Source organism: Lichenostomus cassidix, chromosome 8, assembly GCF_008360975.1.
Source record: "Lichenostomus cassidix isolate B80296 chromosome 8, HeHo_3.0, whole genome shotgun sequence".
NCBI classification, from domain to species: Eukaryota; Metazoa; Chordata; class Aves; order Passeriformes; family Meliphagidae; genus Lichenostomus; species Lichenostomus cassidix.
In genome coordinates this window covers 3,235,877-3,251,500 of record NC_139489.1, presented here as the reverse complement: position 1 = coordinate 3,251,500, position 15,624 = coordinate 3,235,877, and the positions used below count along the sequence as shown (strand labels likewise).

The following is a 15,624-nucleotide window of genomic DNA, read 5'->3' as shown; positions in this document are numbered from 1 at the left end:
CAACTAAACTGGGCCCCAAGAATGCAGCAGGCAAGGCAGTCAGGCTGCTGCTGGGAAATACAACTTCAGGACAACCCCAAAAGTTGTATGAGTTTAGTAAGCATGATCTGCCTTCTCCCTGCCCTCCTCACACCTTCTCCAGGATATGTCTGGAGTTACAGATTAAGTTCACCCTTACAGAGTAATCCCTACCCTTCAGAGTGCAGCTCAAAGGGCATTTTCCCAACTCAGGTATTAGGCAAAAAAAAAAAAAAAAAGTGTGAGGGGAAAATACATTTTAATTATTTTATTTTTCTTAAATATAATAGAACCTTCTAGAATTTTTTCCAGAAACAGAAACATTAAAAAATTATACTTTATTACAAATGGTAAACTCAGAGTGCTAAAAAAAAGCCTCTTATTTACAAACAATACTGGGCAGTGCCCAAATAAACAACATAAAAATAACTTACAAAGTCATGAAGTAGTTTATTGACATTAATCAACTTTCATAAAATAAAATAAAAAAAGATATGTACATACACAATTTACTTGAAGGCAGGCAGAACAGTTCTTTTTTTGTTTATCAGCCTCCCACAAACCTCCCTCCCACTTTTTTTTTTTTTTTTTGTCTTAAGGAATACTACATAAAGCAATCTACAGTTTCTATTGCAGTTTAACCTTTAATACTGAATGATCATCGAATGTTAGGTCCATGCAGGTCTTGGTCAATGTTAAACGAAGATCTGACATCTCATCCGAGCAGGAACAGCACTTCCCGGAGCAGCGCTGGCCGCTCCACTCCCGGCTCCGGCTGAAGGCTTTGCCAGTCTTTCCACACATGCGCTTTGCGGAGCACAGGCAGGACCCAGCCTCTCAGCTTTTGCCATTAGCTTTATGCCTCTGCCACTTTGGATTTTTTTCCTGTTTTAGTTGTACCACAACACACAGTTCTCGCCGAAGAGTCTCTTCAAAACGTCTGCAACTGCTGTGTGAGCATGAGCTGGCACCCGCTGTTGACGTGGTTCATGACCTTCTGCTTAAGCTGTGCAACCTGTTCTCTGAGCATGTTGGCAGTGGATGCCAGCTCTGAGTTCTGCGCTTTCAAAGTTTTCACTTTTTCTTCCAACCGGGCAATCCTTTCCAACTTCCTTTTCCGGCATTTGGACGCCGCGATTCTGTTCCTCATGCGCTTTCTCTCGGCTTTGATTCTCTCCTGTGACTCCATGTCAATGGGGGACAGGGGAGGAGTTTCCCCCGGCATTTCAGGTACAGTCTGCGGCTCCTCTTTCAGAGCCTGGAGCCGGGGATGCTGCACGGGCATCTGGGGGTTTATGTGATGCTGGGGCGCGTATCCCATGCTGTTGGTGTTGTAGCTGGGCGCGGAGCTGAGCGCGTTGGGGTTGAAGTTGCTGAGGTTGGCGTACACCGGGGGCTCGCTGTGCAAACTGGTGTTGAAGCTGGTGCTGCCGGCCATGGAGGACACAGGTGCCATCCCGCTGGAGACAGGCTGCGCGGCCGAGGTGACGCTGGGCAGCGTGTTCTGGTTGTGCAGCTCCGCCAAAGCTCTCACGAAGCCCTCCGCGAACCCCTCCTGCTCGTCGGTGACATTCTTGGGGCACAGGAACTGCGTCGGGGTCGGCGTGGTGGTGATCAGCCCGTTGCTGGACTGGATGATGAGCCGCTCCAGCTCGGGAGAGGCAAGTTTGAGGAGCCCCACGTCGGGCGAGGTGAGGATGTCGGCGTTCTTGTTCCTCAGGTGCGGCTTCAGGTTGCTGGAGGGGTCGGACAGGTTCAGCGTCATGTTCTGCTTCAGCACCTTGGCGTTATTGTATCCGTACCCGCCGCTCTCCGGCGGCGCGAAGCCGGCGCTCAGCGCATCTTCGTAGAAAGTAGGCTCCATCTTTGCACTCATAGAACACAGTCCGGGGAGGGGAAGCTGCCCGGCCGCCGCTCAGCTCCCCGCGGGCACCCCGACCCTCCCGGGGAAGGGGAACGCGGAGCCGGGGAAGGAGAAACGCGGAGCCTTACTGGATCGCCGCTGCCGCCGCCGCGCTGAGAGCCCGCCCGGCCTGGCGGGGCGCCTCGCCGCCCTCCTCCTCCTTCTGCCGGTGGTGCCGGAACGCCGCTCCGCCGCCACAAGTACTTTCCCTTGCCCGGCTCCGCGCTATTCCCGCCGCACCGTCCCGGCGCCCGCACTCAGTCGCGCCGCTCGTTCGCTCCCGCCCGCCCCGCGCTCTGCGCCCGCTCCCGCCGTGCAGCCCTTCACTTATCAGCGGCCGCGAGCCCGCTAAAAATAGCGCATGATGTCACCCCGCGCGCTCCCCATTGGCTGCCGCCGCCCCGTCCCCGGGGGGGGCGGAGCCAGGCCCCGGCGCGCGGACCCGGCTCGGGTCGCCATGGCCACCCCCCCTCAGAAGCTTCATGAGCGCGCGGGGCCTTGTGGGATGACGTAATGCCGGGGGGGGCGCGCGCGGGGCAGTGTGGGCTGACGTCTTTGTTTTTGAAATATCTGGTTACCGCGTCCCGCGCGCGCGGGGTTGGCTGGCGGGGCCGCCCGGGCGCCTCCTCAGCGGGCGCCGAACCAACGCGGGGGGCCCGCCTCGGCCCCGCGCCGCCGCTCCCGGTGTGTCTGCGCCTTCCTTCGTTTGTTTGTCTGTTTGTTTGTTTCCGCGTTTGCTCGTTTGCTTGGCGGCCGCCGCCTCCGCCGCGTTTCGGGCTGTGGTGTTCCCCCCCTCCGCTCCGCTCGCCGCTCCTCCCTCCCCCGGCGGTGGTTCGGCCCTTCAGGTGGCGCTCCCGGGGAGCCCCACGTGGTTTCCCCGTCCCGCCGCCCCCGCGGCTTCCAGGCAGCGCCGGGGGCGGCACCGGGGGCACCCCGCGCTCCCCGCCCGGGCCGAGCCCCGCGGGGCCGCTGCTCTCCCCGCTGCTCTCCCCGCTGCGCTCCCGCTGCCCGCCCAGCCCGCTGGGAGCCGCGGGTTTCGGGTGTTCGCGCACGCCCCCGCACCGCCGCCCCCCGGCACGGCTTGGCCTTTACGGAGACACGGGACGTCAGTTCCCGGCCTCGGGAATAACCGGGAGAATGCAGCGGGGAAATAAAACCCGACAGGAAAAAGCCGGGTTGCGGATGGGTTTCTCTCTGAACTCGTTCTCCGAGGGGAGGGGACAGCGACGGCCTAATTTTAGACAGTGCCCTAGTATTGGTGTGGAAGTGCAGGTTAGTCGGGAGGGAAAATAAGGGCTGGAGCCGAAGGATCGTGGTGGAGGAGAGAAGTCTGTGCTGGCATGTTGCGCTCGGAGCAACAGATGGGAGCAGTCTGGTTCGCTGGAGCTGCTCGGAGCGAGCGGCGTTCAGGGCAGAACATAAATAAAAGGGATTCGTGTTTCTTACCTTGCCCCGCACACCCTTCTCTCGGGGTGCTGTGGGTTTGGGAGTGCTGGCAGGCAGCTGCCTCTGCAATAATAAAGTCCTGCAGGTATTTGAGGACAGCCGGTGACAATACGGGGTGGCACAGGGACTGCAGGGCTGTACTGCTGTGTTTCATTGCCAGCAGTGCAACAAGTGCTCCTTATGCTTCCAACACGGAGCTGTTACCTGCTGTTCGGCTTTTTGTCAGTGCAGAGCTTGGTCTGTCAGGTTCAATCCCTTCTCACGATATGCGAAGCTGACAAACTTAGGTCCACTTCTGAAAACACACTTTCAAATTCTCCAGTGCTATTTTTTCCTGGATATAATGACATAATTACCAGTTACTGTATAGGAGGGAGCAATGAAGCAAACAGAAACATCAGCCGCTGTGAAAGAAAAGTGAAGGTCCAGCTGCCCTCTTTGAAGTCGATTTTTTTTTTTTCTTCTGCATTTTCCCTGGTGTTCCCACCTGACTTCGTTTGGCCACACGGTGGGCACTGGTGCTAACTGGAATGATGGAAACAATACATGTAGTGTTTGTTTTAACACTTTGGGGCACAAAATACAGTTTTGGCTGGATGTGGGGGCTTGCTGTGTGCTGCTGGTGTCTGCACAGCCTTCACAGAGGCAGCATCCCTCTGGGTTGGGGTAACTCAAACTTCAGCTGCATAAACAGTTCAGCCAAACAGCACTAAGTTACTGCACATGCATAAGAAGATTTCTGAAATTCACTAATGCAGGGAGCGCTCAAAGCAGTTGTTTAATTCCTTTTTAATCTTTACATACAAGATAAATAGAGACCACTGACTGACTCTTCTGGCACCAGAGCCAAGGGGCATCAAATGAAACTGGCAGGTTCGAATAAACCAGAGAAATTTCACAGAATTGTAATTCAGCCGTGGAACTCCCTGGCAGGGGTGGACTGAGGGATTTTAACGTGATTGGATGAATTCACAGAGCAGAAATCACTTAAGGTCTGTGAACAGAACATCTAGGCTGGCTCTGGAAATCCCAGAGCTGCAAATGACTTGTGCCTGGGGGGGCATCCCTGGTTTTGTGTGCCTCCCTGGGGATCCACTCCTGGCTCCTGTCAGAGATGGGTATCTTGTCGGACCTGATGGGGTGATCCCTGATGTGTTTCAACTCCCGGAGATAGTTTATAAATTATATTCTCTGTGTCACTCTGCAGTTTTTATGTTTATAAAGGGCTCATCTGCGCAAGGAAGAAATTCTGGAGAAACACAAGACTTGAATTCTAAGTCGTTTATTGCGAGGAGATTCTTATTTTGAAATAAAATATTTTTAATATTTTAGAATTAAGCTAAAAATGGGGGATTATTTGTGGTTTCTGGTACATAGGAAACAATGCAATTAATTTGCTGTATAAACAAATAGTACTAATAAAATTTATTCTGATTAACTTGATATATTTAATTATATAAGAGTTTTGTTGTTTTGTTTTCTCTTTTGGGGTTTTCTTCTGCATGTTTCTTTAGTCCTAGAAAGCAAAGTCCAGACTACGAGGAACATGCTCAGGGTAGCTTAAACCACTATTTAATACAGATTTGTAGAACCTGAAAAACTGCCTTTAGAGCCCCCTGATATCAATGCAAGGTTTTGATTAACTTCAGCAGGATTGGATAGGGCTGGAGGGATTAAATTAATTTAATTTTTTTCCCTCTCCACCCATTTCAGTTCTCTACTTCCTTCCTCTTGCAGAGGCGGAGTTTCAGGAGTAGACATTCCAGTTTGCTGGAGACGTGTTGGAGCTGAGGCCCTGGAGCTGAGGGGGACCCTCATTATGCTAATTGCTGCTCACTGCAGGTTATTTGGTCCAGGCTGCAATAGACAGTCAAGGTGCTCATGAAGATTGTGGGGAGCAGGAGAGTGCTGAAATCAAAGGCAAAAGCTTTTGGCTGCTCCCAGGGGATTTTCTGCCTGATTTGGGACCTTAGGGAGGTCCAAAAGATGAGATTTCAGCTGCAAGTTCAGCACCTGAGACCTTCAGAGTGGAGCAGAACCAGAAGTGGGACCCATGGCTAGTGATGCCTCATGGCCATTAGCCAAGGAGCTGGGAATTCTGGTGGTTGTGCCCTGATTTATTAAACACCTATTAATTCAGGGCTTTTATCCCCCCTTTCCTGACGTCCTTAAGAAAATATTCCTTCAGTAGGATGAAAGAACACTTCCTGACCCAGGAACAAACCATAGCCATTTACATGTCTCAATAAATAAACTTGTGGGTAGGAATTGCCAATCCCTGCCCTGTATTTCTGAGAGGCTGATGCGTTGAGCAGCAGTAATGCAGATTTTGATTTATAAACTTCTCTAATCAATCAATAGAAGCCTGAGCGAGGCAATCAGATAATCTGAATAATTAAATGGCTTTTCAGGGACAAATTAAAATTTCTTATACACACCACATCCATTTAAATTATATTTGGTGTCCAGGAAGAAATGGATTTGTTGTTTTATTTCACTCCTGTATCTCAAATGCTTTTGGCTTATTTCAAAATCATTTTGGGGGAAAAAAAAGTAAAGAAAAAATAATAAGTGTCAGTTTCTGATTTTTTCTATTGGAAACAGTGCTCACAGAAAGAAAATGCTTTTTTCCCATATAGTTTTCTTACATTAGAGACATATATATTATATGTATATTAAGTATTTAAATATATTATTTTCTTTAGACATTAGACTATTTTGCTTTGTCTCAGTTTCCACAATGATTTTATTGTATCGAAAATTATTATATAGATTTTTTGCCCTTTTCTTTTTAAAGAAAAAGCACTTCATGGTTTCAAAATATGATATCCTGCTTCACCTCTGCCTAAAGTGAATAAAACTGGGAATTACTTGATTTTCTCACTCTGCTTTCCACTTGCTTAAGGAATTACTGTAGAGCAGATTTCTCCAACTGGGGGAGACACGAGTTTGCAGAGTCAGGAGGCACAAGTGTTTTTGCCTTATTTACTCCATCAAAACATAACAAAATAAGGTGGGAGTGAGAGGGTACAAAGAACAGAGTTTCCTTAGGCCAAGTGGAAGTAAAACAATTCCTAGGTTCTCCTGGTCCAAGTTCCTTCCCGGTTCCTCAGGGTGTGTTTGCATCGTCAGTTCAAGTGGGTCCAAGTCTGCAGCACAGCAAGGCGTGGCAGAGCTGCCACCTCATCCACCCCCGGCTTCCGTGGCCTCTCCTCTTGCTCTTTGCTCCCAGTAGCACTCCTGTGGCCAGGTGGAGATCCAGGAACCGAGTCTGAAATAGAAATAAATCAATACCTTTGGGGACACGAGGGAAAGGTGGCAATGCAGAGGCTGGGGGAAGAGTGAGACTCACAACTTGACGTGGAGAACCCTGGAACCAAAGCTCTAAGAAAACTCAGCCAGTCTTGAGCGAGTCTTCCTTTTGCACATGAAAAATGCTCCTCAGAACCACAGGCACTTGTAAATGAATATCGTGTCCATCTCCTCCACCCTCCATTAGTCATCGCATAACCAAGCCATACGCACTTAGTCCTTTTCATCTTTCTTCTTGTCAAGCCCTTTAGCCTGTCCCCCTCACCTACTCATCCCACCAATCATTTTAATTAATCTCTGAATTTCTTTGAAACTAATAGTTTGTGGAATGGGGGAAAATGAGTAGGTTAGAGAGACAAGATTGTGAATGGTGGAGGTGGGGCAATGTTAGGAGACTTTGCAAGACCTGTTGGGTTACCTCTGGGGCAGGACAGCAGTGCTGTAAACACACAGAAAGGCTGCAGAAGTGAGGGAGGAACCACTAAAAACATTTTCCATTTTCCTAAGAATGCTGCCTGAGCAATTTGAACCCTGGAAGTTGATGTGCAGCAACATCTGAATGAAAGATGTGATATGATTGTCTCTAAAGTGGACGGGATGATCTCCTTACTCAATAGTTATACTAAATTTCTCACTATTGTGCTTCCTATTCCCAGCTTGCTTTATAGAGGATTTCAGTGCTCAGAAATATATTTTCAAATAAGTAATAAACTTCATAATTTTTTACTCAAACACTTGTATGTATTCTTTAATTTTTGATCAAAACCCTGAGCAAGTAGAAGTTAACTACATTGTCTAGAGATGAGTCTGAAAGAAACCCTGGAGCCTTGCTTCCCATGCTTTTTAGAATCCTGGAATGGCTGGGGTTGGAAGGGAACTTAAAGATCATCTTGTCCCAACCCCCTTGCCCTGGGCAGGGACACCTTGCTCTAGGAGGATGTTTGGGATGTTACAAATCTAAATGTCACACCATTAATGTCTCTGTGCTCATTATTTCTATACCACAGCTTACCTGGTGCTCCGGGAAATAGAGAATTGGGCAGAGTTCCCATCCTGTGGAGCTTGCAGTCAGAAAAATCCTCTACACACCACGAAGGCTGGCAGAGTAGCAGTTGATCCACAGTGGGAGCCCAGAGAGGGAAGGTAAGCAGGAGGGGAGGCACTGGAGGACGGGTGGCATATGGGAAGCAGACGGCTCTGCTTGGCATTGGGAGCTGGCAGCAAGAAAAATGTACCATACAAATAGAAGCATATTGATGCTGAGTGCTGGGGAGGCAGGTGAATGCCTTTGAAAAGCTATTTGCTGTGTTCAGGGGGAAAGATCCTGCTGGAAGCGTGCATTTGTTCCCATATTACTGAGGGGTTTCACTGTGGAGAACTGAAGTTCGCTGTGTGGTGTTTGGGTATTTCAATAAACAGGCAGTAGTGTCAACAAAATGGATTTATTTATGGTTGCCTGTTGTCAATGAAAGTCTCAGAATAACTGGATTTAGCCTTTCAGATCCCTTGGCAAAATAGCTCTGGACGGATTAGGGTCTCAGGACAGATCCAGAGTGCTTAAATTTTTAATTAATAAACACTCTGGCATCCTGTCAAAGTTGACACCTTGCTCTGTCTTAGCAGCTGTTGGCACAGTAGGCTCCTGGCAACCTGGGATAAAGCAATACTTGCAACAGGAGAAGGGGAGGAAGCGAGTCTGCATGAGACCAAAACTGCCCAGAGAAAAGCACCACAGAGCTCAGGGATTTCCAGGGAGCAATCAAGCTTTCCCGCTCTGTGCCGTGGGCTCAGCCTTGGGCACGCACAGAAAGTTCCTGTTACTGAATGTCAGCAGTGGCTGGTGGGTGACAGATGTAAGGACACCTGTCTGAATTCGAGTAATGGCTCTGACAGGAGGAGCAACAAACAGAGAAAGCATTCAACAGTGAAAGTAGGTCCTGCAGGTTGCTCCTTCCCAGGGATTAGTGTGGTGGAGCCTGTGGGGAAGTTTACAGAGTGCCTGCTCACGTAATTCAAATGGAAACATTCACTCTGGATGACAGTCATTTGTGTTGGAGTCATGGTGTGGGAGCAGTTAGGGTTGCCAAAGAGCCAAGGAAGGCAATGCAGGGAGGAAAGGGCATGGCCTGGGAAGGACAGTGCCTGGAAGCACAAGCAGAGTTCAAGGCTTCTGTTTTGGAGAAGGAGCTACAGAACTGCTTCTCTTCCTCAGTCCCACCTGAGTAATCAACAACAACCTGATCTCTGATCCCAGCTGAACTATCACACAGTGACGTAGCTGCTCCTCCCTGTCTGGGCAGCCCTGTCCCCTCTCAGGGTGGCAATGTCCCAGTCTTACCCACCGCAGACCCTTAGGACTTCCACAGGAGAAGAACCAGGATACTCAGCCCCTCAAAACTGCAGTTCTTTCCTCTTTTCTTGGGTAAAAATTGTATGCAGTTGCCAACACTACAGCATCTATATGTCCACTTGTTTCAGAAGGAAACACAGATGGAGAATTTAGCCCAGAATCAGTATGGATCACCACCTGAAATCTTGTGTTTTTACAATGGGCTCAAGAGCACTGTTCCCATGTGTGCTAGAGCAAGTCCATGAGCAGCTGGCAGTGCCTTTGGCAGATGGGTTGCTCAGCTCACAGGACTGTTTACAGTCTGTTGAGAACATATGAAACATATAAAAAGCCATAACATTTGAATATGTTTAAAACAAGTTCATAAGATCAAGGAGAATTTTCAGAATAAAAGGACAATACTAAAGCAAAGACCCAAAGGCTGTGATGGTTGCGAATTGAAATTCAGATTGGTTTAAATTTTAATTTTTTTTTTTAAATAGGGAACAACTAGAAAGCCATTGCAGAAAAGGCTGTCTGTATTTAGAGAGCTGGGTACCAGCTGCAGCGTGCACAGATTTCCAGAGGTTTCTGTTCAGTGAGGAGAGGGCTGTGGGCTCAGGTAAGTCATGTGAGAGAGGTGAAGCACATGTGTTGTAAGAGTTAATGGTACAACGTAGCCTTGCTCTACATAAGCACGTTTTGTGCTGATGTTTTCCAGTTCCTGCGTTCCTTGCAGCCAGTGTAGGAAAAGGTGTGTGGCTGGCAGAGCTGCAAGCCCAGACAAAGCACTTCTGGGTGTGGATGCTCCCAACCCATTGCCAGGTGCTTCAAATAGGCATTTATGTCAGAGATCTGAGGTCAATGATAGCCAATTTCAGCCCTGGATTATTACATAAATATTAATAAGAACAGGGGTATATTTCACATTTATGTTATTGGTCAGCAGAGTATTTACCTAACCCTTTAGCAGTACTGGTGGGGAACATATTTCCTTTCAAGACAACTAAGAAAACTTTAAAAGTTTGGCAAAAATATTTGTTCACCTCTTTAATATAACCTTGTGAGTTTAATGAGAAATAATCTTATTTTCTGTATACCCAAAGGAAAAACAGAACAGAGTCAACTCAAATGGGAACTGCAAATGGGAACTTCATTCTTCCCTGCTTTTGCCTCCCTGCTGAATGACCCTTAATCACCTTTAGCATCTTTGTAGCTTGATTTCCCTGCTTGTAAAGTGGACATGATGAGACTAAAGTCCTAGTGAAGCAGGCAGATCTGGGGTGAATAAATGCTGGACTAGTGGTATGAGCTATCTTTATTTTTTAAAAATGCATTAAGGAATAGGTATGGAGAAGCAATGGATTTTCATCTGGAAGGAGATCTAGGATTAACTTGTTGATATAAAATATTTGTTACTGCCCCCATTTGCTTTTAGGATATCAGTCACTGACATTTTTACTGGTCCATGAGCCTTGTAATGCATTTTGAATCTGACCCAGGACTGTGTGGAGCATGTACTGGCACTTAGATTTATGCCAGTTTAACTCTCTGGTCACTCTTTGACATTTTTGACCAAATATCTTCCAGTTGCTATGGGCTTGCTTTTTTGGGGGGTTGTTTTATTTTCTTTCCATTAAGAGTCTCTGCTCTGAGGGGCTCTGACAGTGATTTGGGGTTTTTCATGTCGGAGGAATTATCACATGGCAGCTCCCCCAAGGGATGCTGAGGCACAGCCACCAGCACCTCTCCAGCTTCCCACTGATAGTTTCTTTAAGGAATAGCCCTGTTTCTTAGTCCAAACCTTTGACGAGAAGGTGACCACGTGAAATACAGGAATTCTCCTGTTTTACACCCCCCTCAGGGGAAAGGGTGTGTCCCACAGCCAATGTCCCTGGCAGGAGTGGGGAGGTGACACTTAGGGCCCCTTTGGATACCTCCACCCAGCAAACCTGCCCCCGGGCTTCCCCGCCTGTTTGTACACCTATGTTACGTTGTAAACTGCTCGCCGTGGAGAAATGCTTTTTAAGGCAAAGCTCGGAGCGCTGCCGAGCCGATGTAAATCAGCAGCGCCGGGAATGACGTCGGGTGCGCCCTGCGCTCGGCCAGCCCTGCTGACACCAGAGACTGTCCTGCCTCCTTCCGGCTCCCACGCTGTCCCCTCCCTGGGCTGACACAGCCGTGAGGTGAAGGCTGTTGGGAAACACATCCCGCTCAAACCCAGCCCGGCACAAACCTGAATGGCTGGCCGCAGAGGAATGTGCGTCTTTTCAGGGTGTCACCGCACATCCCGGATTAAAGTCCTCGCGGAACCGCCGTGTGAGTGCCAGCCGCTGTTCTCCCTGAAATCCAGGAGCTCCTCGAGTTTGTCCCAACAGCTCCTGCCTAAAAGGGAATGGTGCTGCAGCTGGGAACTCGATCAAGCGAGTCTCAAAGCATTTCATTCATCCTCAGTTGATGCTCAATACACCTTTACTCTGGCGGTTAGTGCTTCCTAAGCCTTGTCAACATTGCAGCCGAACAAAGGCTCGTCTCAAGAGTGGTGTTGTGTAAATAAATCCTGTGCCCTGCAGGGTGTCACGGAGTTAATGGGAAGCCTGAAGAGGGGAGGGCGTGGGAGCAGCATGCCAGTGTTAACGTTCTGTTTTCTGCTAGGATTGCAACAGGATTGCAACAGCCCGGCCTATCTGAGCTGCTGCACGTCCCGACAGCGCGTCTCTGCTCTTGAATTTGATAGGGGTGCTGATAGAACAATGCACCTTTCTGGGAAATGGTAATGCACAGCAGGACTTCGGTTCAAGGAAATTCCGAATAAACCATAGCAGCTTTCTTCTCAGAGTGCTGATGATTTTCAGGTGGCCCACCAGGCAGCCAAACAAAAATATATATGGCAGTGTTCACCCAAAGGTTAAAGTTTTTGGGTAAAGAAGGGGAATGTTGAAATTCCCATGAACATCAGTAGTTGTGCTTATATCTTTGTGGTAGCTCGGACTCCTCGTTTCTCACAGATCAGTAATCAGGGGACAATTGACAGGAATAACCCCCCAGGTAAAAATATACAACTGTCTCTGAAACAAACTTCTCATATGCAAAGCTGTGTGGTAAAGGGCATGCTCAGGGTGTTTTTTCAGGTCCCATGGGAAGTTTTACAAAAAGCAAGGTGCCTTTTAGCAAGTCCTTTCCTGTTAGTTTCAAAATCCTCTCTTTTCTCTAGAATGATTTTCCCACAAAAGATGATAAAAACCATAAGAAAAATTTCAGCAGAATTTACTGTTCCCCTACCCCCTTCTCTCCCTCCCTCCTCCCCCAAACACTGGGAGCACTCAAAAAATATTTTAGTATCCTGGAGATTAAAAACAATGTCTTTAATTTGTATTTGTCTTGTAATAGCTCTGACTTTCACCACCTTGTCCTCCCCTTTATTGGGAGTACATGTGTGAGCACTCCCTCTGATGTTGTTTATACACCCACTGTCAGGTTCAATAAGCAGTTTCTTAGCAGTGCACCTTCCCACGTGAAGGAAATGTTTCCACTTCTTATCCCAGCTCCTGCTTTTCCATGGGCAGTGTCCTGACAGAGAACAACAGAAATGAGTATCAGTGATATCAGTAACTCTTAGCTGAGAAATGGAAATTGACTCTAGAACCTCATGAATCTACTGGCAGCTTAGTTGGGGGGCAATTGTTTTCAGGACATTTTATAGGTATTCCATCTGTGTGGGTTTTAGGTAGTGCCTGTTATAAATGGAGCCATTTTGTTAACAGTGGATCAGGAGAATTTTAGAACTGTAGGACACGGATGCACCTCTTAGGTAAAACTGAAAAGAATGTGGTAATCAGTTGAAGGATTGTCTATGTAAATAGGAATATTGCTAAAGAGAATCAAGATAAAATGTAAATATGAATAATTGCTCCTAAGACAAAGAAATATTGGCAAGGAGCCACATGGAAACTAGAAATTTAACTAGTTTTATGCCAGTAAATCATACTGGCAGAGTCTCAGGGCTAGTCAAGTGAATGGCAAACCCACAGGTAACTTGCAGGACCAAGGATTTCCCCTTCATAAATGGGTGTAGAGAAGTAAAATTTCCCAGAGCAGAAAAACACTCTGTAGAAGCTGCGGGATTTTCAGCTTTGAAGTAGAACAGATACTTTCATTTTCAGTATCTCCATTAGAGCCTCTTTTTGCAAGACCAGGAGTGTGAACTCTTGTACCTGAGCCAAAATTCCAACCTAAGCAGAATGTACTCATCTAAATTTCCCTTTTGGTTTCATTTGGCCAAGGTATTCCTTGGTGTAGAGTTGCTGTGTACTGTTACAGCAGTTGCTGTGTTGGGAGCTCAGGAAGGCGCCTGCCTGGAAGAGGTTACATAAAACCTAAACCATATTCAGCTCAGAGAAACCCCTGAGTGTGATGATTAAAAAGAGAAAACGATTAGGGAAAACACATCAAAGAGGCTCAGTGAGAGTCCTGAAAGGAAAAATACTGATTATATTTGTTTTGCTTTTGTCTTACATGAGGTAAAAGGCGTGTGGTGTGTCCTGGGTCGCCACCCTAAGGGGTGTGTACTTAAAGACAACAGAAGCAGACTCCAAGGCTTCCATGGGGTTTATTTTGGTTGCAGGGCTGGGGAGATAAGATATAATTGTACCATATACATAGTGGTGCTATCAACCTGATGGATTACCCTTCCCATACACCCTGAGCACCTTGCCTAGCCTCTGCCTGCTAATCTGTGTCTACCAGGAGAACTTGCTTTCTGACCTTTCCAGAAACTTTCAACTGTGATTTTTAAAACAATCACAGAAATGTTTTTCTTTCTCCAAATGTGCAGTTCCTCTCTCTGGTGAATGCGTTCAGAGGCATCAGATGGGTAACATTGATTGCTAAAGCTGGTGTGCAAGTTCACTTCAATAAATTGGGAATCTTAGGGGCTAAAAATTGTTTAAAATTCCACTCTGGGTCTGGGAATAAGAGTAGACATTTATTGATAGTCCTGTTTTTCACACTCCACTGAATTCTGTTATTTTAGAACAATGTTAGATTCACTTTTTAAAGTTTTTTTAGACTTGGTCTGACCTGGGAACCAGGTTAGAAAAGGTTTGAACTAATAAAATATGCAAAATGTGGTTTTAGGGCTCTCCTTTAATGTGGAAAGAGGAAGAAAGGTTTTAGTCAGTTATAGCAAATCCAGTAAGGGAACTGTTTACTTAACTCTCACAGTTATTTATTTTAATTTAACTTCTCAGAACTTTTCAGCTGGGTTTAGTTCATGTGGGCTCACATATTAAATAATGGTTTTTACTGATATGTGTTTTTCAGTTGTTACTCTGACTCCAGTACTTACAACCATTTTCTTTCGGACATTCTGGCAGAGTAGATCCCAAAAGCAAAAGGAAAATAACTGAAGAGGACTTTGGAAATGGGGAAATATAAGATATAATCCTTATAGACTTAGACTTTATGTAGCAAGATAGCATCTGAGTTTATTTGCCCATGAATATAGCTAATATATATATACATTTCTGAGACAATAGTGCATATTATTTTCCTACATGAACACAAATAATTGTAAAAAATGCAAGGAATAGGAGCACACTGTATTGGTGCCAGTTGGGTGATGCACAGACTTTGCTGGTTATGCATATTTGACTTTGGCCTTGTTAGAGCCTTCTTAAATTTGGGTCCTTGGACCAAAACATTCCAGGTGAAAAATCCTTGCATTATCCTTATGTCCTCCTGCCATCTTGGTCTGCTGGCACACTGGAAAATGTTCTCCTGTCTCGTTTGGGACTCTGGAGAGCAGGAGGTGAATGAGCCAAGTGAGAGATGGAATGGGGAAATGTGTTGGGAACAACATTTTCCCTCACACCTTACAGGCCTAGAGAACTTCTGTATGTCTGGGATGTCCTGTCCTGGTGCATTGGGTGCACTAACTTATTGTTCAGCCCAGGAGTCTAACCTTTTCTCCCTTTTTGAAAGAGCTATTTAAAAAATCACTCTGTTTGTATTACCAGTGGACCTGGATTCATTTAGTTTTGAGCTGATCCTCACAAAACATCAGAGCTGTTTGCAAAGCTAATAGCAGTCTAATGACAAAAGCAGCAGTGCCAAATATCTTTGGGTTTGCCCTTTTTCTTCTCCTTAATATAAAAGCTAAAAACATGGTCTTGATTTATATGCAGGATTACTGATGTTAAAGCTATATAATAATACATCTAAAGCCTAGCATGGTTTATAAATACACAAAACATGTAACTTAATAGTTTTTTGTGCTGAATCTTTTATTTCCCTGCATACTCTATCCTACCTTTGTTACTGAGGGCACTAATGCTGCATTAATGTAAGCAGAAACAGCTGCATATATCTTCATTTTATTCTCCCAAGTCACAGCAACATGCTGGAACGAGAGCCTTTGTCTGAAGCAAACCTTCTGAAAGTCTTTTAAGGGCATCCATCTGGGCAGACTTTGTGGTTATAGAAGGGCTGATGCTGTAAGTGTTCATCCCACTAATGGTCTCATTGATTTTTATTTACGCTCTTTGTAGGTTGCCCAGAGTCTCAGTTTGAGTAAGAACTGCAGAAGATGTGCTGAATTCAAGAACTGCAGGTGAAT

At 46.6% G+C, this 15,624-nt stretch overlaps 1 protein-coding gene and 2 long non-coding RNA genes across 4 annotated transcripts in view; 1 reads left to right on the top strand and 2 right to left on the bottom strand.

Annotated features, from left to right (window-relative positions):
* The window catches only part of LOC146433648 (uncharacterized), a 96,282-nt gene that overhangs the window by 18,448 nt on the left and 62,210 nt on the right, over nt 1–15,624 (top strand). For both annotated transcript variants that reach the window (XR_014853667.1, XR_014853666.1), the window contains exon 2: nt 7,687–7,822. This is a non-coding gene — a long non-coding RNA (uncharacterized LOC146433648). The remainder of the gene's footprint in view (nt 1–7,686; nt 7,823–15,624) is intronic.
* JUN (Jun proto-oncogene, AP-1 transcription factor subunit) lies at nt 272–2,201 on the bottom strand. The gene has a single exon (XM_085067464.1). It carries the CDS (start codon nt 1,892–1,894, stop codon nt 950–952), a length of 945 nt encoding a protein of 314 aa, XP_084923590.1. The 5' UTR covers nt 1,895–2,201; the 3' UTR covers nt 272–949.
* On the bottom strand, nt 6,339–11,731 carry LOC146433649 (uncharacterized). The gene is made up of 2 exons (XR_014853669.1): nt 11,245–11,731; nt 6,339–6,638 (listed from the first exon to the last, which is right to left on the bottom strand). It is a non-coding gene; the product is annotated as an uncharacterized LOC146433649 (long non-coding RNA).